General features: G+C 45.5%; 3 protein-coding genes across 7 annotated transcripts in view; 1 reads left to right on the top strand and 2 right to left on the bottom strand.

Moving 5' to 3' along the window:
• Positions 1-10,107, bottom strand: part of ppp1r1b (protein phosphatase 1, regulatory (inhibitor) subunit 1B) — a 33,430-nt gene extending 23,323 nt beyond the window's left edge. The window contains exons 1-3 of the mRNA XM_085934113.1: positions 9,962-10,107; positions 7,959-8,087; positions 4,751-4,836 (exon numbers count right to left, since the gene is read on the bottom strand). The gene's annotated coding sequence lies outside the window, so the exon portion shown is untranslated. The remainder of the gene's footprint in view (positions 1-4,750; positions 4,837-7,958; positions 8,088-9,961) is intronic.
• Positions 10,108-10,362: 255 nt separating this feature from the next.
• On the bottom strand, positions 10,363-19,117 carry cdk12 (cyclin dependent kinase 12). 2 transcript variants are annotated; one of them, XM_085933108.1, is made up of 15 exons: positions 18,557-19,117; positions 17,183-18,428; positions 15,823-16,533; positions 15,501-15,680; positions 15,008-15,147; positions 14,769-14,939; positions 14,426-14,615; positions 14,284-14,340; positions 14,076-14,177; positions 13,894-13,971; positions 13,602-13,718; positions 13,385-13,516; positions 13,069-13,295; positions 12,579-12,968; positions 10,363-11,391 (listed from the first exon to the last, which is right to left on the bottom strand). In XM_085933108.1, exons 2-15 carry the CDS (start codon positions 18,328-18,330, stop codon positions 11,060-11,062), a joined length of 3,975 nt encoding a protein of 1,324 aa, XP_085789234.1. In that variant the 5' UTR covers positions 18,331-18,428; positions 18,557-19,117; the 3' UTR covers positions 10,363-11,059. The 2 variants fall into 2 exon arrangements, with proteins under 2 accessions (XP_085789234.1, XP_085789235.1); XM_085933109.1 differs by having other exon boundaries at positions 18,619-19,117.
• A 655-nt stretch (positions 19,118-19,772) lies between these two features.
• On the top strand, positions 19,773-26,139 carry fbxl20 (F-box and leucine-rich repeat protein 20). 4 transcript variants are annotated; one of them, XM_085933110.1, is made up of 15 exons: positions 19,773-20,598; positions 22,252-22,313; positions 23,205-23,259; positions 23,332-23,406; positions 23,482-23,576; positions 23,674-23,742; positions 23,919-24,014; positions 24,231-24,357; positions 24,447-24,521; positions 24,629-24,759; positions 24,840-24,900; positions 25,002-25,046; positions 25,147-25,203; positions 25,293-25,505; positions 25,628-26,139. In XM_085933110.1, exons 1-15 carry the CDS (start codon positions 20,557-20,559, stop codon positions 25,733-25,735), a joined length of 1,311 nt encoding a protein of 436 aa, XP_085789236.1. In that variant the 5' UTR covers positions 19,773-20,556; the 3' UTR covers positions 25,736-26,139. The 4 variants fall into 4 exon arrangements, with proteins under 4 accessions (XP_085789236.1, XP_085789239.1, XP_085789237.1 ...); XM_085933113.1 differs by lacking the exon at positions 19,773-20,598 and adding an exon at positions 20,631-20,820; XM_085933111.1 differs by lacking the exon at positions 19,773-20,598 and adding an exon at positions 20,631-20,860.
• Positions 26,140-27,337: the final 1,198 nt, after the last annotated feature.

The raw sequence follows: 27,337 nt of genomic DNA, 5'->3' as shown, positions 1-27,337 counted from the left end.
ATAAAAACCCTTTGTGGTATTTTTCTTTTTGTTGTTGCTGGATTGTTGTGTTTGTTCCTGGAGTGCCAAGAAGAAGTAAAGCCTTCCTCCTCCTTCACCATCGCAGATTAAGAGATTAGCAGGCGAGGCGAGCGCTAAAGCCAGCTAATTCTCACCCGAGAACACGGAGGAGAGAAACGAGGCTAGCGAGAGCCCCGACGCTACGAGGCTCCGTTGGGCCCCACGGAGCAGCTGTGCCATGGTGCTGGTATTTGGGTCTATTAAATAAAAAAAAATAAAAAAAAGTTTACAAAGCAAACTTTCTGATACTTTTAATCTCATTGTTATTCATTATATCATGCATTCAAAGTCAATGTCGAGCGCTTCAATAAATCTTTGCTTTATGCATTTCTGTCCACGTCCTTCTCAAATTGTTTCTTTTATTTAATTCCCAGCTGCATTTGTTGTTGATGCGAGCTGTTGCACATTCTGTTACGCAGTAATTTGAGTGATTTTTGTCAAATGTAATTAAATTAAGATGCTTTTTTTTGCAGCCTCGGCTTAGAATATGAGCAGAAAAAAATATATATAATGCGATTTCCTCCTGCATGGGAAAGTACGATGACACAAAATGCTACACAGAGTAATACTGATTAAAACATGTATGATTCAGGAAAAACAAAAATGCTATCTTAGTGTATTTCAAGCATTAGCTTGAAGTAAACCCCCAATTTTATTTGCTCCTTTATAGCAACCTGTTATGCTAAATTTCCACACACGCCAGCACTTTAAAACAATAGTTTAGCTACTGGAGTTTGACAGAGTGTGGAAATTTTGGCACGGCACAAAAAGACCATTTCCCAACGGTGTGTCACCTGCACGCACACCCCATTTATCTCAGGTGGGCGCTTTGGAGACCCTTAACGCGGGCATCCGTCTCCATGTACGGTAAACATGATAAAAGGGAGTGGGTGAAGGTGGGGGCACGTTGCGGGCACGTGCTCTCCAGCAGGCAGCGGACAATGTGGGGCTGGCAGAGGGGCTACCTTGTGCCAGGGGGGATAAAGTGCCACATGGTGCCCCCTTATGAGAGGGAGTGGGGGCTGCACCCTGGGGGCTTGATGGGGGAAAGGGAGGGGCGCGGTGTTTGTGTTGGTGCATGTACATCTTTGTGGTGTCAAATATGGAGATACAAGTGGAGCAGGGGTGTGTAAAGTGTGGCCCACGTGCCACCTAAAGCACTTAAATTTCGACCACTGGATGTTCACATCCAGCAATATTTGTCATTTTATTTTATTATCAATTTTAATGGTCCAAAATAAAATTAGGTCATTATTTTTATTAATTTAGTTCCTAAAATAATTGGTGAATTGAGCTGTTAGAAAATGAATTGTAAATTAAACCATTTATGTTTTTTTTTTTTTTTAAATAAACTAATCATTTAATTCATTATATTGATGTGCAAATATCTACTTTTTAAATCAAATTAAAGTCCCCTACTTTTGAGTTTGATTGAGTTCACTATATTAGTGATAGTTTAATTAATTAAAAAAAAAATGTATAAAGAATAAAATGCAAATCTCTATCAGTATTTTTATATTCATAAAACTGTTTTTTATTTACCATTTCTATAATACAATGAAAATATATAAATAGAATAAATATAGATTCATAAATAGTAACAAAAAAATACCACCTAAGTGTTTTTGTACCTCTTCTAGGAATGGCCTGACCCAATCTTGTGTTTTAAAAAACAGCAAAAGTTTGCCCAGCCCTGATGTGGAGTGTGAAAGTGTGCATGAGGAGAGGTGGAGTACACCGTGGGGGGAGTCCCACTTCCCTTTTGCATGTTAAATTCCTCAACATCTGTTCAAACCGTCTTGGGTTGCAATGTTTTTGTGCGTCTGTGTGAGTGTGCGCACGCTCGACTGAAAGTGCTCCTTAATTAGACGCGGGTTCATTTTCTGCAATACTTGCAGGCGATGCCAGGCGCCCGTGCCCGAACGTAAACAAAGCCATCGCCTCATAAAGCTGCGACCAATCTCTCAGAATAGTGTCAAACGCGCGTCTTGACAACAACTAGGTCAAATGATCGACCCAGGAGTGCGGCCTAGCAAACCCGTGTGTTTTGTGTGTGTGTGTATTCTAGCACAGGTCGGAAGATGTGGGTTAGCATTAGCATCCCACGTGCACGTGTGAATGCGAAATGACAACGGGAAATGAAATATTTACAGCCGGTCTCTGGAGTGAGCGTGACGGGAGTTTTCCAGGCGAAAAAAACAAAAAACAAACGTGCACGGCAGCTGCGTGAGCATTTTTGATGCCGTCGCTCTTCTATCGTGTTTACCAAAATTACGTTTATTAATTAGGCCACGGAGCTTTCCGCAAACAAAATGTTAGCCGGACGTTCATCAAATTTAAGAATATAAGCGTGCTTTACGCAGCCCTTGGAAGAAAAACTTGGGACAGCCAAGGTCTCAAGTGTCAAGGGGACATTGGTGGACATCAACGATCTGGGGAACGGCGTCTGCCAAATTCGTGTCACATCAGAGCAGCTTGTCACAGCGCATGTCGTACGCCGACCCGATGGCGGCGTCACGCTCCGGTAGGAGGCCATTTTCAGACAAGGTCAACGGCGGCTCGTGACTCTTGAAAGCTAAACGGGCGTTGGTTGTTGTTGTTCTCCCGCAATTAGCGGCGCAATCCCGCTTATGAGCTTTAATCCGACAATGTCTAGCAGCCGCCTCTCCCGCCGAAGCCCCTCACCTCTGCCTCCCCGCTCTCCTTCCCCTGATGCCTGCTGGCACTTTGGGAGCGGTGCCCCTCCAATCCCTTCCCTCCCTCCTCCTCCTCTTCTGGATGCCAGCCGACGGCCCTCGCAGTGTGGCACGCCATCTGCTGCCGCCCGCCCCGGCAACCCATCCTGCCCCTCCCCTTCATCGCCGTCGCCGCCCCCCCCCCCCCAACCCCTGCAGACAGCCACTACCCACAATCCTCCTCTGCCTCAGCGCATCGAACAGGAGGCTTTCACACAGATCACTTCACCCCTTCGATGCCCCCACCAGAGGAGGAAGATGGGGAAAGTGTGCATATGTGTGTGTGGTGGCCTCTCAGGCAAAAAAAAAAAAAAAGACACTAAAAATAGAATGCGACAAAAAAAAATGCAACTATTCTTAGTTCAATCGCTGACATCAATATGATGGTAGATGAATCCTGTATTAGGGAACAAACGATATGAATACCTGCCCATATTGTAATCATCAACTCAAGTGGAAACTGCAAAAATGAAATATACATACATTAGTTTGTGTCACGTTTATTCTTTTTCAAATCACAAACACACAAGAACGACGATATTGACACAGCATAGTGGTAAATAAACACTGTATCGTGGTAATATAGATTTTGTGTTTGTCAACAAAAGCAAAATTGCAAATTTGAATGCTAACTGCTAGCATAGCTCACGTCTCAAGAAGATTGATACATGATAGTGGTGTATTTGTCACAGACATACTATGTGACAATATTAATATGGAATTTATGAACTATAAAAAAAAATCTACATTGATATTTTCTACCATTAGCATTCAAACCCTAAATATGAACGGTTTTAAGTCACTGAAGTCGAGATTTTCTGATCAAACCAACCCGTACAGCAGGAGCAAAAGCGCCGGGAGAGGCGGGCAGTTTAATCTCCATCCATCTTTTGTACGGAGCCTCCTTGCTGGCACTCTATCCATCAATGAGCGCAACATTAACTCTTTGGATAGGAACCAACGTTCCCTGATATCTCGCCATCGCTCTTCCCCACCCCTCGCTTTGCTACACACACACAGCACAGAATCGGTAATATGCCGCCGCCATCCAGGGCTTTATTTCCTGCACTTATCCCAAATTCTCTCGTTCTGTTTGGAAAAATCTATTCTTTGTCGTGCCCCCTCCACACACACACATAGACAGAGTCGGTGTTAATAATTCAACCAGTGAACTGGTGCAGAGCTGGCTCACGTCCAGGCCCGCCAACGCCACTCTCGCTCTATTTATGACACAATGTGCGCATCCTATGTGCGGCAAATTAGCATCGGCAACCACGAGATGGAAATGGAAGTTCAAAGAGGACGACACGAGCTTTTCGTCTTCCCGGTCCAGATGGGTCACGCTACTGCGTCATTTAGCTTAATGTTCACGCAAGTGGGCTTGTGCTGATAATCCAATTCCAAATTAAAATGGTATTAATAGCTCGCTGATACCAGGTTATTTCTGGTGCAATGTAGGTGCAATGTTGTTTTTTTTCACACTTTTAAAACAAAACATAATATGCTATGTGTGTATAACAAGTTGACTTCACGCTTTTTTTTTTTTTTTGCATGGATATAATAATAAAAAAAGCATAGGGAAATTATTTTAAAAAATAAAAATAAAAAACATAATATTGCCTGGACCATTTAGATGAATAGTAGAATCGTATGGTCAATATAAATATAATAATTTTGAAAACAATAATTTTTACAAAAAAAATGCTAAAAAAATGTTTATTTACAAAATTAATGCTTAATAATAATAAAAATAATAATATGTCACTTAAGAACATACAGTATATGCAGTATGTAGGATTAGAAAAAAAAAGGGAGCTCACACCACAGGGAAGTGACATTTGGGAACCAAGTGCGTTGTGTGTGCGTTACCACGCCATCTCCCACACCTCTCACCCTCCCACAGTCGGGCCCACCAGAGACATCATCATCAGCACACTGTGGCTCACAACACTCACGTTTTCATCATCCATCTTCAGGGGAATTGTTCGTCGTCCTCTTTTAGTGTCACAGCGCCCGACCTGAATGCCAACACCTTTGGATTCTGTCCACACAAAAAAAATGTAATTGTCCTTGACTTTGTCTTTTAATTAACCAACTGCAAAACCAAATTGTTCAGTGGTGACATTTTGATTCACTTACAGGTCACGTTTAAAAGTGGAATGGCAAACAAGGAGGGTGGAAGTTCAGATCCCGACCAAAGTGCGGTTCGTCACCTCGCGCTTAATTTTTCTGTGAGTAATTCAGTATTACTTCCAACTGTTGCAGAGATTTTTCCTTTTTCAGACGAGCTGTTTTTAGCCAGGGTTGCTAAAGCTCGAATCTGCGACTTTCTGCAAACAACCTGCACTGTCATTTTATTTCCAAGATGGCGGCGGGTCAGCGCGCCAGACGGCGTTGGCGCGTGCAAGCGAGCGGCGATGGACTCGCACGACTGTGAGGATGTCTATGAGGGGAGGGAGGAGGGCGCGCACACACATGCACACACGCATGGCGGTGTTGACAGGTGGCTGTGGTAAAGAGGTGGTCCCTGAGCTGGGGTCCGCCTGTCTCTGGCTGAGGCAGAGAGGAATAAAAAGCTCCCGGCAGCTGTCGCCCTAATTCCTCTAACACGCTGCTTGTGCTCTGATTAGAAAACAGATCTGGCCTCTAATTTACTCCTGACACCAACTAATGCGAAAATATCTCAATCGCCACAGAAGAGGCGGGCAGCGGCCACGCTTGTGGCGCCGGTCCGAGCGCCCGCTTTCATCCGAGGGCCGAGCGCGACCCCTCGCCGGTGGGCGCCGCCTGCCAACTTCCTGGAAACGTTCTCGCCTGATTTATTTGCCACCTCACTTCCTGTCACCTTTGGCAAAGCTTTTGATTTGAAGCCTGGAATGCTTAGAAATGTTCCCTTGGAATCCCAAAAAGTCCATTTGCATTTTTTGGGAACTCTTGAAGTGAATTTAAGTCAATTTAAGTTTGCAGATGATGCAAACAAAAAATATTATAAAGAGCAAATTCGATTTTGTGTCCATGCAAAAGTTAAATCATTGAAGAATTCTTCCAAAGTGATGTTGGCTTCCCACAGAGGAGGAGGAGGTGTCAGGCCGTGCGTGTGTTTGTGTGTGTTGATGGGTCCGGCCCAGTAGGGGGCAGAGGTGTGATGCGGGGGAAGTGGGAGGTGACAGCTCGGTGTCACATGACGGCACACTGGGTGTCACCTCGCCCGGACCGCCGAGACCCAGACAGACAGACGAGGAGGCGGGGAGGGAGAGGAAGGTGGCGGCCATCTTGACGCTACGCTAAAATGGACAAAAATATATGGACAGGTGGCTTTCCACCAACAGGAAGTGACCACAGAGGACAACGTGTGATGTTCTCTTCCTTCCTTTCTGTGATGATTACAAATGCGTGTGCATGTTTAAAAATCCTCTTTTTTTTTTTTCCTCTTCTGTCTCTTCAATGTGTCTCAGGGGACTCGCTTGGCATCTCTCCCTACTTTTAATTCTCACTCGGCAAACTGCTGCTGTCTGAAGGCAAGCTGGCATCATGAAAACACACACACACACACACACACACACACACACACACTTTCCTTTTCCCCTCGTCATCGCATCAAAAAAAAAAAAGACGCCATGAAAAAGGCCCGTCCCACGTCTGGGTCCGGTTTGTGTGCAGGAGATCCGGTTAAACACACACGACAATGAGACGAGCGCAAATACACACACATACACACGGGCAGCCTCACAGGAAATGTGCAACACACACACATTGACAGAAGCTGACACACAAATACACGCGGAGCGTCCCTGCGACTCGGCATACAAATCCAGCGTGAAAGTAAACACAAACGCGCTCGACAAGCCCTTCAAGCGTAAACACAAATCAAGGAACTAAAAAGACGCTACTGCTTCGTTGCCGTCCCTTCTAGCTTGAGTGTTCCTTTCACAATAAAGCACCTGTCATCAGAGGGGAACTCGCAAATACACAAAAACACATTACACAATCACACACACGTTCACTTCATCAGCCCAACTTCAAAAGCCAGGGATAAATAAGTTAGACAAGTCTGATGGGCATGAATGAATAAATAAGACGAGGGAAGCAAACAGGAAGCAGGAAGCAGGAATGCAGTCAACTAGTCTCACACACACACACACACACACACACACACACACACACACACATATACACACACACACACACACACACAAATATACATGAACGCACACACAAACACATTTTGAATCTCATTTAGCTCCATCTGATATCCGGCAGCACCGCAAATGAGATACTAGCAAAGATGCACATTTTCAGAGTTTCCCCCACAAGACAAACGGACTAAATGAAGCTCCTCTAATTACGTCAACACAGTTCCTGACGGCCCCTACCGATACGGACATACGGGAACGAATCGAGCTGCAGTAATATTCGGTCTTCCTGAGCAATTTTTTTATTTTTATTTTATTTTTTTTAAGAGGGGGCATGAGTGTGAACATACATATGCAAATGAAGCGCTTATTATTGTGTTGCTCATCAAGCAGGGCGCAACGCGGACATTAATAGGCTGATGAATATGCATGCAGAATTTGTTAATTAAGCTAATTATTCCACCGCAAAATGCATTCGTCTTCCAAGGACATCTTCCCTAGGATTCAAACCTGCTCCGCTCATTAGTCATGCGATAGTTTACACCGGGCAGCGGTACAAGAGGTGGCGCTGGGAGGGGCCACGCTGTCGGGGGGGGGTGACGCGGACACAATATAAGGTCACCGTGGCTTTGAAGGCACTTGGAGGAACGCAGCGAGAACCCCTGAAAGACGAATAATAGAGTTCTAATGGCGGCCTGGCCGTTCATCAGCCCCTTTAAAAAAAAGGGAGAGGTCAGTGAGGAGGAAAGAAAAAAAAAAAAAACAAGCGGTGCCTTCGCTTACAGTCGGACGTGCCAGACGCTCGCGCTGGCTAATTCCCCCCTCTTCGCTGCTTTTCCTCTAATTGCTTATTAAAACCCTCTTAAATGAACTTTTTGTGCCAACTTTCCAACACATTAATTAATTGTTGTAGCCAATTAAGTGTCGCTGCGCAAATGAGCTTCAGCACAAATGGTCCTGCAGGGCCCGTCGACACACCCCACGTCCCCCATCCCAACACACACACACACACACACACACACTTACTCACCAGCTCCACCCTCTTGGCTGACTGCTTTCCCATCAGCCCCTCTTGCCTTAAAGCGACGTCTGCACGGGAAGTAGAAGACGAAGGCGATGAGGCCTGATGGAAATGCTGCATCATGCCGAGAATTTGACTCTGAAAAATGTCCGAAGGAGATGAAAAATAAATCAGAGGCCGTTCAGTACGTCTTTTGACAAGTGATTGGAATGATACTTTACAGATTGCAATAATATGGCAATTATATTATGGAATCAAAAAGATAACCAAAACAGCATCAACAACTCTTAATCTGCCACAACATCTCAGAGAGATTTGGATTTATTCCAAAAAGCAGGAAGTCGTTATCCCGGAGTACGCCTCGTCTCCTGACCCGCCGCCTGTGACATCAGCGCACATCTGTACCTCCTAAAAACTCCCAATGAGGCCTCGCTGCCACGGAGCGACGGCGAAATAATAATGAGTAGGTGTGTGTGTGTGTGTGTGTCATGGCAGACGTTTCTCTCAAGCAAAACTATAAAGTGAGGAGCGAAGTGAGACGCAGTTAGGGCGTCTATAAAACACACTGTGTGACTCGCAGTAAAGAATATTTCACTTCTGGGAATCATGGCAGACATTTTTAATGGGGATAGATCACATCTATAAAGTGTCTAACTTTGAACATAATTATCGATGCACCGACAAACAAAAGGGATGAAGATAGATCGAAGGATGATGGAATGTCAGAAATACCGAGAGGAGGAGGGAATGAACAGACAGATGAAACAAATGGACATACAGATCGAAATTACAGACAGACAGATGGTCAGATGGATGGACGGGCTGACTGACAGATATGTAGAGGACAGAAGGACCTCAAATGGGAAGATACAGTTGGAAGGGGTGGGTGGACTGAAAGACAAATTGAAAAAGAAAAGACATGGATTCTTTTTTTTTTTACCATGTTATAAATCACCTTTGCCCTTCAATCATCCTGAATGAGCGTTTGCCGCCAAATGAAATGCGCTCGCTGTTCAACCTCGCATTGTTTGGCGTGGCAACATGAAGGACGACCGCAGAGATCCATACCTTTGGCCATTAGCCTTTGTTTGGTTTCAGCTTTTAACAAATAGTGCCAATCATCTTAGGTGGTAAACGAGGGAGTTAAATCCATTGAAAGCGAGACACCTGACAAACCGCCGCTATTGTTTGTCAAGCTCACCGACATTCAAAATGGAAGCCACGTTCCATTACCGTGTCGCCTGTCTGCGGAATGGTGACAACATGCTTCAGCCTGGCAAGCGTGGCACGTTTATGGGCATTGCCCCCGCCTCCCCCCTCCATAAGGTGCCCTTCTGATTGATGGCGCGCGCCTCCTTCACCTCACCCTGCTGATTTATTCGCCCGGTCTCTGTGACTTGGCAGTGGTCGTGCCCACTCCTCCCTACGGGCACTTCCACTATTATCCCAAGTCCCGGCGGGTGAAGGCATCAGACAGAAACATACACAATAGTCATGCACGCGTGCTCAGCTGCACACACACACACACACATTAACAGTGAGCTGGTTGCTGGAGGGCAGGTGAGCCACTCAATGAATGCATCTTTCACCCAGAGGCCTCAGCTGCACGCTTTGGGCCAAGAGGGCTAAGCGTCTCTGTTAGCCTGCCAACTGAGGAGCTATGTGTGCATGAGACCAATCCACACACAGAGTGAATGCAGTTGGCAAGTTTACCAATCAGCAGTTTATGCATGTCTGTGTCAGAAGCTCCATAAAGAGATTGAATTTGGGTTGGAATTTAAGGGAGGAAATGCTTTTTTTTTTTTTTTTAAGTCATTGATGTCACTTTACAAACATTTCTATGAATTCTGAAACGTTCTTAAATTCAGTATTAATAAATTGCCCCTTCATGTTTCATTGCCAATCAGATCAACACTAAACAAGTAGGCGGGTCGTACCTGTAGCAGCTAAGCCGTCGGATTTCTCATTGTTAAAAACAACATGAGTGGAAACCAAAAGAAGACATTACATACCTCTAATGTCTCCAAAAGAAGTTCTACTGCAACTATTAAGTAAAAAATAATCATTTTAAAGCGTTCTGAAAAGGTAGACGATCAATTTGGCAATCTACTTGTGTCAAAAGCTTCACTTCCGGCTTCACTTCCGGCTTCACTTCCTGATGGACGCTGATTGGTCCACACTCCTTCCATCAAGTATAAGTTTGTTTTGTAGTAATAAAAATTACTATTAATCATTTTACTAATTCAACACCAAAAAAAGGGATTTTGTTTCTGTATATGAATTTGATTCATCTTTGGTTTACAAAAATGTGCAGGGTCAAAATGTAAAATAGATAGGCAACTGATTTTTTTTTTTAAATATCTGTTTAAAGGTGATTACTTTATATTCCAGACAACAGACTTAAATTGCTCTCATAACGTCTTTTAATAAACTCAACACACAAAACATATTACAAAATATGTGCTTTCCTCGACACACGAATTGCACTCATTTCAAGATAACAATGAACCATATTATGACTTTCTTCAAGCGAGTTATTTTCTTTATTTAGAAAATAACTGGGCAAAAAAAAAAGAAAAGCATTTTTAGCTCACACAAGGAGGCAAAGAACGGCTTTTGAATACCCTCCAGGAAAAGCGCTTGAGTCTCTTTTGTGCGACTAAACTTCATACTTCACCAAGCAGAAACGCTGAGCGACTGATTTTATGTTTTAAAGAGCAGAGGATGAGCGCTATGGGCTGTATTAATAAGGCTTGTCACAACACCGAGTTTACTGTTGTTGTTTTTTTTAATTGATGGCAAGTACAGAGCAGCATTGGCGAAAAAAGAAAAACAAAGCATCCAGCCTTGCAGTCAGCACCGTCCAGCATTCAGGCAGAAGATGGAGAGAAGCCAAGCGTCTTTGCCGAATAACTTTACCTCACTTCCAGTGGCAGACAAATGCAAACCCTGCATAATAAATCATTTTTTAAAATAAATCAAGGAACCAAGTAGACTCAAAACACTTACACCCCATCAGTCCTTCCCCCCCCGGATGATTTACTTCCTATGTATCCACTCTTGGGTTTGGAACTGTGGGGTGGAGGCCTGTGTGACTTCAAGTAAGGAGCTCAGTGGGTGGTTCCATGGGAAAACCGGAGGTCCTGGTCCTTGAGGAACTGGGCTGCGTTGGAAGAATCACCTTCAAGAGGGGCCAGGGCCTCAGCTGCGGGCGGCTGAGCCTTGGCTGGGCCCTCCGTGTCGGGTGACGGCTCCTCTCCATCTGAAGGGGCGCCCGCATCTGAGATGAGCTGGAGGAGAGCGGCTGCTATTTCCGATGTGCTGATGTCCTGGCTCAGGCAGGGGACTCCGGTGGCGGGTGGCAGTCCTGGAGGTGAGGGTGGACGCTGGTCACCAGGTGGGGGTGCGGGGCAGGTGGTGAATGGCTTCCTTTTAGGCCCATCTGGAGAGGACATCACATATTAGTCAACAGTCTTGAGTTGTTTTTTTTAAGGATGCAAGAACACACGCTGTAGTTCCTACCTTGTCCACAAGAGGGAGACATTCAAACTCATTACAGCATGCGTAATTCGTTCAATTCGCTCTAGTTATGTTAATGTAAAAGTGAGAAGATCTGTTTTTAAAGTGAGCGCCTATTAAAAACATTTGCACTAAGCTGTATTTTTCTTAGCAGGAGAGTGGGATGGGTGAGAAAGAGAGGGATTGGCATGGATAGGGTGACTTCAATTGCTAGAAAGTTGCAGCTTCCTCAAGGCCAAATGAAAGCATTTCATTCAAACACCTAACCTCATTCTTTTTTTAATCCGTGTTGAGAAAAAAATAAATAAAAAATGGTATGTGGGTAAAATAAAAGCTAAAGGAAGAACATGCAAGTAAGGTCTAAAGATTGAAAACATTTATTTCCACTTGATAACTTATGAGCGTGTAAAAAGGCGAACATGACAGTCTCAAGCTTCCTTCTGCTGAGAGCAGAAGATGGTGGTGGGGGGGAAAATGTGATACAGAACCAATGAGTGAGAAAAACATAACACGGAAAAGCGGGTAAACGTGAGAGGAGGATGGAGGAGAGTGGGGGAGTGGACTTTTTAACTTTCTACAAATGAATGACACTCGACTTTATGGTGCATTTATTGTGTACACCAGTCTGCTAAACTCGTGTGCAGGAAACCGTCACCCCGGTAACATGAAGACACTTTTTTTTTATATATATATATACACATTCGGGGAGGAAAAAAAATTGAAATTTGAGGGAGTTAAAAAGTGGACTATATGATTTACCCAATTAAAATAATCATCGCACTAATTTTGTCAGTATATACAGTAATCCCCCGCACTATCGTGGGTCGCCAACCACCTTTTTTTTTTTTTTAAATGTAAGCTATGCTCTCATTCGTGGATTGACACAACTGAGATCAATGGACAAACTGCAAATGCTGGTGTGTTCTTGTTTTTTGTAAGATCAAAAAGCGCCATTCAAAGCGGCGCTCGATCACTCCCACCCACAAAAGGCGGGAGATTACTGTATGATAATTTTGTAGCTGGAAAATCTAAAGTAACAATACTTTTCCTCTCAGTCCCCAGTGACGACATTCCCCCTTGTCACCTCCTACAGACTAAAGCCAGACTTGCCCTTGCGCTCAGCAGCAGAAGCGGACGAAGCGCGCGTTAAGGCCTCCCCCGACTGGACGCCGTTGCTGCTTTCGTCGGCCTGCTCCTCGCCCTGCGGCTTTATGATGTGGCCCAGGAGGAGCGCCAGCAGGTTGGCCTGCTCCTCCGGGAGATGCCCGACGTCTAGCGCGTCGGGCGACGGCTCCGGTGGCTCTGCGGCCGGCGCGCCACCTTGTTGGTGCTGGTCGGGGGCGTCGCTGAGCGCCGACAGCGACTGGCTGAGCGTCTCTGGGTTGGACAGGTTAAGGAGCTGGGAGACTTGCGCAAGGGAGATGTCCGTCTGGCCTTGGAGGAGGTTGAGCAGCAGGGCCAACTCGGTCTGGTTCAGCTGCTCGGCGGCAGCGCCCAACACTGGACAAACAGGAGAACCTCAATCAATGCAGGAACATAACATCTGACTTATTTCTTATTCAAAACTGGAAGGAAAAAAAGAATAACGGGAAATATTTACCTGATAAATCGTTGTCCGGGACCGCAGCCGAAGGGGGTTTTCGCTGCGGAGGAGGCGGAGGCGGGGGGGCTCCGGCCGGGCTGGTTTGCGAACGACTGTTCTCCCCGCTTGTGGTACCTGAGATGTCCTTACGGGGTGCTTTGGGGACATCCTCGGGCAGGCCGCTCTGACGCGCACGCCGCCGCTTTTTGCTCCACAGCTCGTGGCAGTCTTGATGATGAGGAAGACTAAATAGGTGGTGGGGGGAGAGATTGAAATGCCCGCTGTTACAGAAGTGAAGCACTCGACTGAAAAATAAAAATTCAAGTCGACTGACTCCGGCGGCGGCATGTTGATGGGGTCCACGTCGCACAGGAAGTCGCTGTTGAGCGCTCCTTCCGACGTGCAGCGGCGCGAAGGGTCCAGGGTCAGCATTCGGTCTAGCAGGTCGAGGGCGTGCGTGGGCAAGCTGTAGAACACAAGGGGGAGAGATGTCGATCAGCTTCCGAATAGACAACGAATGGCGTCCAGGGCGGCTTTAGACAAGGGCGTACAAGGCAAATTCCTCCCGCAGTCGTCGCCGGTACTGCTTCTTGGGCTTCATGGTGTTGAAGAGGGGCAGCTTGATAACATCAGGCCAGACAGCAGGACAGGGGGAGCCACATAGGCGACTGCAAGACCAAAGATTAAAAAAATAAATAAAATAAAAAAGGCAGGCTTAATATTTTTTTGGTGGATTTGGAAAGATCTCCAAATACAATTGAAAATGTATTATCAAACATTTGGCACCATATTTAAAATAGCATTTTCGTCACACATCTGGTTAGGAAGAGCAGGAGGACCAACCTGATGAGCTCCAACTGCAGAAGCTCCTGGTTGGCTTGAAAGATGGGCTTCTTAGTGAACAACTCCCCAAGAATGCACCTGAACCACAAGAGGCAGAGAGTTAAGTTGATCAAAAGTGAATGGAAGCTACACAAAAAAGATAAAAGCTCCCAAGAGGATTTGTGAATCGATTTTAAACTCACCCACAACTCCACACATCAATGGCCGGAGAGTACCTCTCCTCGCCCAGCAGCAGCTCAGGGGGTCGATACCACAGCGTGATGACTTTGTTCGTATATGGCCGGCTGAAAGCATACAAAGTGTGAACAAAGAGTAACAGTGCCCTCTAGTGGCGAAAATATGTGACTGAAGGAAAAACCACCAAGGTCATAAAGGAAGCTTAATTCTTACCTCTCTTCGGAATTATAAAGGCGAGCCAAACCAAAGTCAGCCAGTTTAATCTGACCTCTAAAAAGAGACAAGAGCACATCTGTTTTGAGGAACACGCGACATAACATTTCCACACTAAAACAACTTCTTGTGCCAGTTGTACCTGTTGTTCAGCAGTATGTTGGAGCACTTGATGTCACGGTGCAGGAAATTGTTCTTGTGGCAGTAGTCCAGGCCCTCCATCAGCTGGCGCATGAAACTGCGGATGTGCTCTTGCGAGAACTGGACCATGCCCGACTCCAGCAGGCCCATGAGGTCGTGGTCCATGTACTCGAAGACTAGATAAAACGCTCCTGGGGGGAGGTGAATTAATCTTCAGCTCATGCAGTCTATATCCATCCTAAATTTACGTGTGCTGAAAAATCAACTATTGGCTCAGCCGCCTCTAAATCTTCGAGGCAGAAACTTGGAAAGGGTAAATGACCCAGCGGTTTTTAACCGCTTACCTTTGTCCTTTTTAAAGTCAAGCGCATCCTGCTTGTCGGTGACGATCTCCTTCATATTGACCACGCTGCAGTGTTTGAGTTGCCGCAGGATCTTGATCTCCCGGATGGCCGTTATGGGGAAACCCTCCTTCTCGTTGTCCAAGCGCACTTTCTTCAAGGCCACCAGCTCGCCTGGCGACGCGCGTGTGACGAATCAACACCACTGTGGCTTTCATAGATGACCATCAACGCGGTCTTACCCGTGTCTTTGTCCTTGGCCTTGTACACCTGGCCGTAGGTGCCCTCTCCGATGATGCCGATGATGTCAAACTTATCGACGCATCGCTTGCCCCAGTCGCTCTTGGTGTGTTTGCGCTCGCCGTAGCGAGGGCAACAAATCCTGAAAGAATTTAGGAGAAAGAAATGACACTTCTCAGTGTAATATGGAATAAATGAAAAGATATAGCCTGAGGAACCCTGGTCCCACAAAAGCCGTAACCTGCCTGCTTTCCATGTCTTCCTGCGGCAACACACCTGACTCAAACGATAAGGCGTGTTTCAGCTTTCGACAGCGCTTGCTGATGAGCTGATCATTTGGATCAGGTGTGTTGCGCCACGGCGACACGGAAAACATGGCTGTGGTCGGACCAGGGTTCCCTACACAAGTGCTAATTGACCACATAAATGTCAATTAAATGCAGATTTTTGTGATACGCCGGGCTCGACTGACATCTCGTAAGGTGTGACACTCACTTTGGTCTTTTTTTAAGGGCGGGCAGGGGGAGCGACAATCCGTGATGGGCGGACAAATGGAGCGGTGGGGAGTCGCCCCCAAGCAGGGTGGGCGGCAGCGGGAGATCGATGAGTGACGGCCGGCTCCGGGTTTCCTTCTCCTTCCTGGACCCTCGCTGAGGATGAGTGGGCTTCTTTGGGCTGAGCAGGCAAAGAGAAAAGAATAATTTTGTCGATGCAGAAGACGAACTACAAAATATGCATTTAGAAAACATGCCAGCAAGGGGATGTTAAAACCTTTGCCAATTAAGCTCGATTGAAGTCTATTCTAAGTCCTTCTCACCTGTCTTGAGAGTTTCCAAGCAACATAGGGGGCAAAGGCAGGGGCGGCAACGTGGAAGTCTTGTGGAGAGTCGTCTGTCGGGCAGGACTCCGCGTGGGGACTGGAGCGGGTGATTTGGCCGGGGCTGAGGCAGGAGGTGGAACGTTGGTGTTGGCCTGCTGGGGCGGCGGTGGGGGCGGTGGAGTTGAGGCGGTCGAAGCAGGGGCGTCGGAGGGTGATGGTTCAGGAGGAACAGCAGGAGAGAATCTGGTGCAAGCGGAGGGTAACGGGGTCGCAACCGGTTCTTCCAACACCGGCGCTTCTTGTGGTGACTGCACCGTAGGCGCGGCCTGAAATTCTTTTTCTCCAGAGTCTTTTTGCGGTTGCGGCTCCTCCACTTTAGACCGCGAGGAGGAGGAAGAAGAGGTTGAGGGAGCTGGGGGTTTTTGTGTGGGGGGCGCGGGGGAGGCGGAACCACTATCGCAGGCGCGAGCCGCCGCTGCCGCCGCTTCGGCGGCCTGGCGCTCCTTCTTTCTACGAGTGAGCTCGGCGCCCAGGCTGGAGTTGAGCGGCAGGTGGGTGGAGGGAGGCGAGCGGCTGGCGGGCCGGGCGCTGTAGGAGCCGGCGCCCAACGCCCCGCTCGAGGGGGCGTGCCGCTTGCTGCGGGATCGGGACGATGAGCGATGAGAGGAGAAGAACATAGGGGATCGACTTCTGGAACGGCCCGAGCGCCTAAAGGAAAGGTTTGGGGGAATTTTCGCATGAATAAAGCAGTATTATGGAGGTCATCCTGATACATGTTGATAAAGTTACACAATTATTAACAGACATGGTACAAGCAAACAACTAGAAAGTCTGGCTAACATCAGTTTGTTAGTTTAGTTACTCATTGTCTAAGCAAGCAGGTCAAAGTAATTCTGGCATTACCTCGTGGAATCTTCATGTTCTTCATTCCCTTTATACTGTTTTAGGCTCGTGTTTGAAATGTTTCTTTTTTGCTTGCGGTCCCTAAAAGCATTTTGTGTCCCGACGCAGTAACAAATAGCCCCGAGCAGTCGGTAACCATTTGAATGATAGTAAGTTTGTGCTAACATCTTATTTATGCTACTATGCTATGTCACCTCTTGTGGAGGTTTTGATTTGAGTTAAATAATTTAAATACTGGTTGCAGTTATGCAAGAAGCATTTTTGATATTTTATGTCTAGCCCTGTTTTACATGCTTTGCCGCCATCTTGTGGCATTTACATGCAACTGCAAACCCATTTTAGGCTCCAGCTCACTCACCTGTTGCTTGAGTGAAAAACAATATGGCTGCCCTGCCAGATAAAAAATAGACTAAACAAAACCAGTGCTGGATGAAATAACTGGAGATAGGCTTACCGGGACACTGGGCTGGGGCTGGTGCTGGAGGAGCGTCGGGCCATGTAGGGGCTAATGGAGCGCTTCCTCGAGAAGGGACTGCTGTCTCGCTCAAAGCTGGACGACCTGTGCCTGCTGCCGTAGGGGCTATCTGATCTCTGCTTGTTGCACCGGCTCATATCCGCGTAGGGACTTGGGCATTGCTGAGTCATCTTGCGCCTGGAGTAGCCGTCGTCCATCATTTGGCCGCCCATCGGGCTCTCGGCCATCCTGGGACTGGGCGACAGGGCCACGCTAGCGCCGCTGACGGTATTCTTGCGAGAGTTTCCTCGACTCGACTTGCCTTTGGGGCTCAACTTGTTACTCTTGGAGGACTTGCGGTGGCTTCGCTCTCCACGGAGCTTCTGGGGGTCGCTGTGGGCGACTTCTAGCCGGGCCTCTCGCCTCTGCTGCTTGTCTTTACGGGACTTTCCAGAGCGGCCGCTCTCCTTGCTCCGGGATGAAGACGCCGAAGACGTGGCGCTCCCTACGCTGAGCATAGGGTACATCTGAGAGAACATGGGATCTCCTCTCTTAAAGTCAACCTCCTGCTGAATGTGACGCTTGGATGATCCAGATGATGCCGATTTCTCCTTGCCGACACCGGAAGCGCTTTTACTACGATCCTTACTGCTCTTCTTCTTGTAGCCGCGTTCCCCATTACCGGGATCCCGAACTTTGTTGGGGTCCTTGGACTTTTTCCGGGAATGTCTACGGCTCTTACTCTCACGGGTGGGCTCTTCCCTGATGAAGTCGGGTGAGGGGGAGGGCTCGAGACGCTGCATCAGAACCACCCTTTCGGGCATTCTGGTGCCCGGTGGGTCTGAGAATGTGTCAGAGTCCGAGCTGATATCGTCATACTCCACGAGAGGCTTCATTAGGACACTAGGAGGCGCCGTGCGGGCCAGGGACATATATTCGGGAATCGTCGGTGGTGCCGGTGGCAATTCCCGAACTTTAGTCGATTTGTGCCGTTTACGCCTGGACGAGGCCATTAGAGATTTCAAGTGAAACTTGCCGTCTTTGCTGGTCATGTCTCCCGCAGCTGATTGGAGGGCGGTGTGGGCCAAGCCGCCGATGCTTGACTGCGGCTTCCTCTTGGTCCCATGGTGTCGGTCCGACCCAGGCATCCCTTAAGCCGGCGTCGGTACCACCTCTCCTGCGGCTAGGCCTTGGCGGTCCAAGCAACTCATTAACCGTCGATTCAAGTACAAATTCTCAAGTGTTCCTAAGCAAACAAGAACAAACAAAAAATCAACACACTAGGCCGCGATCGTCCCGTCGGCCTTCTTCAATGTCGATTCATTCTACTCGTAGTGTCGTCCAAAAAATCGACAAAATTGATAAATATCCCACCGTTGTTCTTCGGGGAAGCACAATATTCACATGGAGCGAGTCCTTAAATGAAGTTATCCTACCAAACGTTGGAGCATTGCGCTGTCGTCGTCTCGCAGTCTCAACTTAGCTAACACAGCTAGCTAACGCTGGGCAAGCTAGCGAGTTGAGCCGTGGAAAAAGAAAAAAAATAGTCTCCTTTGTCAAAGCTGTCCTTGTCCAAGTTAGGGAAAAGGTGATTTTATTCCACAGAAATACGGTCTTAGCGTTCATAAACTAGCAAATGCCTTCACTAAAAGACGCTCATCTCGAACAAAATGAAAACTTGACCCGGTTGGTGCTGTTTATATATTCCCTTTAATGTAAGCTTTATCCCTCCTTAAATTCAATATTTATACGAAATCATAGTTTTATCGTGTGCAATAGATGTTCCAGTTTACTATCAATGGCTCTGGAAATCAACCAGGCCTATATTTAGGGCGATGCTAGTGGATTTAAGAACATCCACAGCCGCAGGAGACTACAAACGCCATTGTGACTCCTGTGACTAGCAACTTCAGCGCACGACGCCGACGGATCGGGCCGGAACTCGACACGTTGTCAATCAACGAGGCTTCCCAGCGACAGCCAATCAGCGTCTAATATCCCGCCTACTTTTCCGACAAGTGACAGTTTTAGAAAAACATTTTTGGATGCGAAACTGAAAATAAGATAAAATGCAGACACTGTGAATTAAAGAAAATAATTGCGCTATGTTTTTATTTTATTTTATTTCATTGGTTCAAACGAAAAAACACAATGCAACCTCCACACCAGTTAATCATCATAAAGGTATGGGATGAAATTTAAGCGATTCAAATAGACATTATTTGTAAATTAGATACTAAAACTTTCATTGATAATCCAGAATCTAAGAGTTTTTAATTTTGTGTGTGGAGGTAAATGACGAACGGAAGCTGTCACAATGGGGCGTGGTCCAGGGAAAAATGAGAACGTGACGTCTCCCACGGCAATGAAAAAAGTTCCAAAGAGCATTTTTTTAAATACTTAGAGTCGACTGTTAAAAAACGTCATTTGTAAATACGCAACCAACTCATAGATAAGAAAATATTACTATTTTACTTATTATATGAAGAAGTGAATGCTGATTGGCTATGATAAAAAGAGGGCGTGTTCCAGGAAAAACAAGAAAGTGATCTCTACAACGATGGAGTAAGTTTTTAAAAAATCCAACAGGACATTGGCAATATGTTTGGAATAATTAATCATCAGGAGAAAATCAAAGCGTTTCCAATTTTATTATAATTTTTTTTTAATGCGCAGCGACAAGAAGGAGCGACGCGTTTGACAACCTAGATGATGATTGGCTCTGCTGTCACAATAGGGCGTGGTCTTGTAGAAACAAGGAAGAGGCATCTCCCATGGCAATAACAAAAGTTCCTAAAGAGCACTTGGTGGCAAATAAACTTGTTAGAATCAAGTGATCATGCAAAAAGATGATTTGTTTGTCAGTAGAAAACACAAGTGATCTTTTATAATGTATGTCATGGTGGAAAAAGCGTGATCTGGCTTTCGATCTTAATGAGTCGTGCGCTCCTGGCTTTTGTAGTATAACAAAAATAATTCTGCAATTTTTGTCAATTTGATCAATAGTTACATTTCGTTCAGATTTGCACGTTATATTTCTTTATCTTTATTTATGCGTGATGTATGAGTCGGGCTATTGTGTGCGTGGATGGGGAGGGAGCGAGTGAGAAAAGGAGAGGGAGGGCAAACCAAAGCCAATAAGGCTGGCTACTGCCCGTACCACACAGCGCTATTATTTTTATTTATGGCAAGCAAGAAGCTATCGTTTGTGTTGTAGGCCCGTTTCGTGGCGTTCAATAGCAAGCTACCCACTCCGGGGAGGACGGTAGCATGATAGCCGTGGATGGGAATCGGCAAAAAGAGCGTCCCCGTCTGCTGCATTCCGACTGCACCCGCACCCGAAGTCACCGAGTCGGCAAGCGGCGGCGTCCAACATGGGGAAGGAGGTAAACGGCGTCTCGCGGAGCCGCTTTGAGGTGAGTTCACCTGGGCCCCCGTCAAACCTTTGACACGCCGTTTAATCACGTCACAGGGCCTCGCTCGGGACCACCATTATTACATTCGTGGACGAAAATAATAATCAACGGCGACATTGACGCGGGTCAAGCACCGTTTGGGATTAGCTGCGGTGCTTTGTGCTAACATCAACAAGGCCTTGGTTGACTTGTTTTAATCGACGAGAAGGAGGACACAAAGCGGTATACTGTAAATGTCGGCTCATGTTGTTATCATCGTGTGGTGCGTTAAAGGTCCCTGGATCTTTTTTTCTCTATGCGCCGTCAAAACAAAACACAGTCAAGCTACATCTATGTAAAATCTGCCCGGAAAACCACAGTTCATAGCGACGTAGCCGGTTTTAGCTCAGAATTTAAGTTAAGGTATTTGGGTGTGTGGCTCATAATGGACTTTTTGTTCGTCGGGTTTTTGTGCTGCAGGGTCGGCTCGATTTGGTGTTGCAGCTCCAGATTGACAGCCGACCGCAGGCCCTGTATCTTTATCAACAGGCATTTATTTAACCACATAGAGCCCACAGACTAGTCGGGGTTTTGCGGTTGTAGATAAACGTAGATTTTATTCTCTACTTTTATTTAGATTGCTTGTTGTGTATTTTTGGATGAACTTATTCCCTAAAAATGCGGCAGCGCGTGCATTACTCCAACTGAGTATAGGGTTTGTTGAGTTTTTTTTAAATTATTATTTTTAATTCTTATTTCATTTATTTATCGTTGTTTTGGTGAATGGGTACAACGGCTAAATATACAGGCCGTTATCCTCAAGGCTGGTCAAACAGCTGCGGTCGAGTTTTAAACCAAGCTAGCTACAGGCAGCATGCAAAAACAGGAAAAGGTCTTTGTCTGCCTTCAAAGTAAAGGTATTTGTTGCCAAGTCTATTTCCGGTTTTTGATTGTTATTTCTTTCAATATTTCTTGTTTCACTAGATCTGTGTTTCCCAAACTTTACTTAAGCGAGGAACATATTTATATGAGCAAAATCATAACCAAGCAAAAATATCAAAAATAGTTTGTTGTATCCTGAAATGATGATGTCACTTCAATATACTCATAAATTAACCTACTGTGTGCAATTTCTTTTCCTGTTAATTTGAACTTAAAGCTATTACAGTTATGTAGCAGCTGTACAAATCGAGGAACGAGGATCTTTGCAAAGTAAAAGTGGTGGCATGTGAGAAGTACAATAGAACAATAAATTATACACTACAGTAATCCCGAGCTATTCGCAAGGGCTACGGACTGAGCCCTTTTGTGAATGGCAAAAAAAACATGATTAATTGTCTCCCCTCCCAAAAATAAAATTTCCTATCATAGTTTAAAGTACTATAAATAACCACAACCTACTATTCAATGTCATAATCTTACAACATTGCCCTTAAAATTACCCACAGAAGATTTCCAAGACTCTCAAAGGTAATAAGAAGGTACTAAAAATATATATATTCAAGCAATAACTGCTGTTTTTTTTTCTTTTTGTTTCTTTATCACCTATTCACCCCCCTCTCAGTGCTCGTCAATATATCATTTCTAAGGGGATTACTGTACAGTATCATCAGTTAGCCTTCAGTAAATCTGAGCAGTCTTTTGCTGACGCAATCATTCTGGCGCATCTTGCAGATGTTCACAAACAGCGATGAGGCTGTCATCAATAAGAAGCTACCTAAGGAGCTGTTGCTGCGGTAAGTGAGGTTGGGAATTCTTTATAGCAAATGCAAAACTCACTCATGTTCTATATAATTTGTTTTTGTTCCAAATATTCAAATATTACAAATAATACAAAGCTTCAGACATAGTCCTTGCATAAAACCATTTACAGATGAAATTGAGGAAGCAAAATAAACATAAGGAGAGGAAAAAAAAAAAAAATCTTATTAAAATGATTAATTTCACACTTGATGGGTGGGCAGGTACTCCAGAGATTATTTGATATTTGTATACAAGCAACTAAAAAGTCAAATTTTCCATAATTTGTCCCATTTGACTCAATACAGATCAGAGAAATCTTGATCTCATACTCAAAAGACACATTTGTCCTCCAACATAAACAAACACAGAATGCATACATGCCCTCGGGCGACGATATCAACCGAACAGCGGGATGCACATTTCTCCTATTCCCAACCGCTCCCCGGATGCTTGATTAAAAAGACGCCTTTAGGTTATACAACATTCAAATTGTTTTCAGACTCTGGAGGGACATAAGCCTCTTAACAAAATGAAGGCCGTAACTCAAGCCTCTGTCTCGTTCGCCCATACGTTTTTCTCGACTTCAATACCTCCGGACTATTACACCCTTCGCTGGCTCTAGCGTCCTATGGTGCTGCTTGCAAGTCGGTGAAGTTGTTAGGCTGCAAGGTGACCTCAGTCTGGGAGGAGGAGAAACATGATTGGTTGTGCTGATCTGCTAATCCACATTGTGAATCAAAAGTAGGAGCAGATGATCAATGTGCATGCGGGGGGAATAATCAACACCGTCCCAAAATGTATTAAATTGATAACCACTAGCTTAGATGATTTTCTGGGTGAAAATTTTTTTTACCGGTGTCATCCTAACTGTCATTGTCTTGTAGAATCTTCTCCTTCCTCGATGTGGTGACGCTCTGTCGCTGTGCCCAGGTCTCGCGGGTGAGAGAGTTATGCATCTCATTGTAAGTCCAGTTTGTATATTTGTGACAACCGTTTTGTGTACGTCCTCAGTCCTGGAATGTTCTGGCTCTGGACGGAAGCAACTGGCAGCGGATCGACCTCTTTGACTTTCAACGGGACATCGAGGTGGGCTCGGGGTTATTTTGTGGTGAATGAGAAGAGACTTTGTGTGTATTATTATTATTATTTTTTTTTTGGTAGGGCCGAGTGGTGGAGAACATCTCAAAGCGATGCGGGGGGTTCCTGAGGAAGCTGAGCCTACGGGGGTGCCTCGGTGTGGGGGACAGCGCCCTGAAGTGAGAAACCAGCCTGGAAGAGAAGAGAGGTGAATTAAAATTTGGCGGCATCCATATGAGCTTTTTTTTTTTTTTGTGTGTGTCTATATTTTTGTAGGACTTTCTCACAGAACTGCAGAAACATCGAGTTGCTCAGTTTGAACGGCTGCACCAAGATTACTGACAGGTACGGCACACATGGATCGGGAGAACACGAGTTGAATTGAATTGAGCTAACCACTATGCTAATGCTAGCTCCTTGTCTTTCACTCACTGTCCCGTGGCATTGTAGGGTATTTTGAAAAGAGCTCCACGTTTTGTTTTACATGGCAAAACCTTGTCTCGATTTCTTTGTCTTTGCAGCACGTGTAATAGCTTGAGCAAGTTCTGCCCAAAGTTGAAGCACCTGGACCTAGCATCTTGTACCTCAATCACAAATCTGTCACTCAAAGCCCTCAGGTATGTCTAAAAAAAAAAAACACTTGACCTATTTTGTCCAATCTGATTTCTCTGATTCACACTGCTAAATCTGAATCCATTTTAAACCCAGATTGATGATTTCTTCAGCCTCACTTAGAATTGACTTGTTTTTTGCGTGGAGTTGCCATTTATTGTTTTCATGAGGCCTGTCACATGACTTCTCCCCCCCCCCCCCCCCCCACACACACACTCTAGTGAGGGCTGTCCACTTCTGGAGCAGCTTAATATCTCCTGGTGTGATCAAATCACCAAGGACGGCATCCAGGCCCTGGTTCGATCCTGTCCGTCACTCAAGGGCCTTTTCCTAAAAGGCTGCACACTGGTACACTTGAACTTTTGTTCATGTTTTCAGATTGACTTTCACTTGTGATTTGGTGTCATGTCTTTATTTTTATTTTTTTCCTTTTTTAGCTAGAAGATGAAGCACTGAAACATATTGGGGCCAACTGTCCCGAGTTGGTCACGCTTAACTTGCAGACATGCTCGGTAAGTGCACTCGATACGTACATTGGGATATACTGTATGTTGTTTCATCGTAATAAATTTTGACAATATTTGATTAAAGTCTACTTTTTTGTCTTCGCCACGAGTAGCAGATCACAGACGACGGTCTCATTACTATTTGTCGAGGCTGCCATCGTCTTCAGTCGCTGTGTGTGTCGGGTTGCGCCAACATCACAGACGCCATCTTGCACGCGCTCGGACAGAACTGCCCTCGCCTCAGGTAGCAATTTAATACATCTCAAAATCATGATCTTGTCAAGATGATGACTAACTGTCAGTGACGATACGGTCTTTTTTTAGAATATTAGAAGTGGCCCGTTGTTCTCAACTTACAGACGTGGGCTTCACAACGCTAGCAAGAGTGAGTGGACGCAGACTAATCGATACAAAACTCATCAATCGATTGAAAAAAATACAAATTTGGAGCAAAACTCACTATAATCTATCGAATGTCTTTTACAGAATTGTCACGCGCTTGAAAAGATGGATTTAGAAGAATGTGTGCAGGTAAGGAGACAACAACGCTACAGACATTTTATGTACATATTTCTTTTTTTTTCTGTTAACATCAGTTTGCAATAATTAACCCCCCCCCCTTTGAACTCAGATTACAGATGGAACAATCATACAGCTTTCCATCTACTGCCCTCGGCTGCAAGTTCTGGTAAGTGTCGCGCTTATCTTTTCTGCTGACTCACAGCAAGTCACCGAGTCGTTCACCCCTCCCGCCCGCCCGCCACCTTCTCTCCGCAGAGTCTGTCTCACTGCGAGCTCATCACCGACGACGGCATCCGCCACCTGGGCAGCGGACCGTGCGCCCACGACCGACTGGAGGTGATCGAGCTGGATAACTGCCCGCTGATCACGGACGCCTCGCTGGAGCACTTGAAGAGCTGTCACAGTCTGGATCGCATCGAGCTTTACGACTGCCAGCAGATCACCCGCGCCGGGATCAAGAGGCTAAGAGTAAGTGTTATGATTATATTGGGGTCTCAATGAATATGTTTTGTACAGTTATTTATGAATTGGTGGATATGTAATAATGACACTGTACATTTATATCACCATATTTTCTTGTATCTTTGCAGACCCACCTGCCTAACATCAAAGTGCACGCCTACTTTGCCCCCGTGACTCCTCCGCCCTCAGTGGGGGGCAGCCGCCAGAGATTTTGCCGCTGCTGCGTCGTGCTATGATGCAAAAAGACATCGACGTCGGTCTTCCCTCTCCACCCCCGTGTTTCCTGGAGTCCCTCCCATACAAGCCCCCCCCCATCTGGCCAAGCAGTACAATGATGCTGCATCCCCCTTTAGAAGCTGCAGAGAAACCAAACAGTGCAGGGTAACACACACACACACACACACACTCCACACATTTCATTCACATTTGTTTCCCCACTTCTGAGGGTTTCTCCCACTTTCCCCAAAATTTTCATTTAACACTCTGAATTGTCCATCGGTGTAAATGTTTGCATTCTACTACAGTCAGCTAGGATAGTTCCAGAAGATAAACACTCTACAAAATAGACAAAACCATAACCTCATTGACCTCAGAATACCTCCGATTTTTTTTTTCTGGTCACCATCCAATTGTATAATTACCATCAGAATGCACTTTGATAATTGGACCACTCAATATGGCCCCCAGGATTCAAAATATAACACACACACACACATACATACACAGTGTCTGCACAAGTTGGCTTTGCTTGAATGTATATGACAAGGGGGGGAGCAAAAAGCAATGCAATGAACCCTTTTAAAAACAATCTTGCTGTGGATGGAAAAAAAAAAAAAAAAACAGCTTCTCATCACACATCCTGCACTGTTGGAAAAAGTCCTGAGTCAGCGTCTGGTCCCCCCCCCCCCCCCCCCTCACCCTCTTAAAAAAAAAAAAAAAGCGACACAGCCGGTGAACAGCAGCCAAAAATGTATTGAAAACAAAGAAGAAAAAAACAGCAAGCTGTCTGCTTTTTGCACCTATTGAAAAAAAAAAAAAAACCATCCAGACTGTTTACAAAGAAGAACATTTCAAAACGTATTCGGTTTGTACTAACAATGCGCCCCACAAACCCACTGAGGTCGCCCCCCCCATCTCTCTTGTCTCTATGTGCTTCAAAAGAAAAGACAAACTATTTTTCTAAAATGAAAAGCAGCACACATTTGGGGACTGAAGAAGATGCCAAATGTTGCATGTGACACCTCTTTTTTTCGTTGGTTATTTTTTTTTTTTTAACCCAAATGTACAGTACATAAAGTGAGGAGCGATGGGAGTCTTTGGTTGATGGATGAAATAATGGAAAGACTAAAAAAAAAAAAAAGAGGATGATGACGGGTTTAAAGAAGACTCTGGAAGATCAACGGGAAGAAAAAGCCAACCGTCTTGTTTTGCTTTGATTTTCATTGACTTGAACGAAAGGGTAGTAGGGTCACGAACCCAATTGATTGGTCCAGTCCTGTTTTGGTTCTGATGGACCCATGAAGTATTGAACCCCCCCCCACACACACACACACTACTTTTTTTTTTTTTTTGCCCCTTCCAACATGGAGCTGTCACTTCATTTTATATTTCACTCCTATCCTTTGCCTTGTTTCTTTCTTATGACGTGGCTCCAATTGCACCTGCTTTGTGTTGCGTTCTGTGTCTCCTCTGAGATTTTGTGTTTTATAGTCGTCATAAATGTCTAGACCAGGTGCAATTGTAAGTAGGATTTTTTTTTTTCCCCCCTCTCCCCGATATTACTTCTTGAATGTCCCTGAATGAGACGGCTCGTCCGTTATGACGTGCCACTTTGGAAA

This window comes from Syngnathus leptorhynchus, chromosome 16 (assembly GCF_054491065.1).
Source record: "Syngnathus leptorhynchus isolate UIUO chromosome 16, UIUO_Slep, whole genome shotgun sequence".
NCBI lineage: Eukaryota > Metazoa > Chordata > Actinopteri > Syngnathiformes > Syngnathidae > Syngnathus > Syngnathus leptorhynchus.
This window is presented reverse-complemented; position numbering and strand designations above follow the sequence as displayed.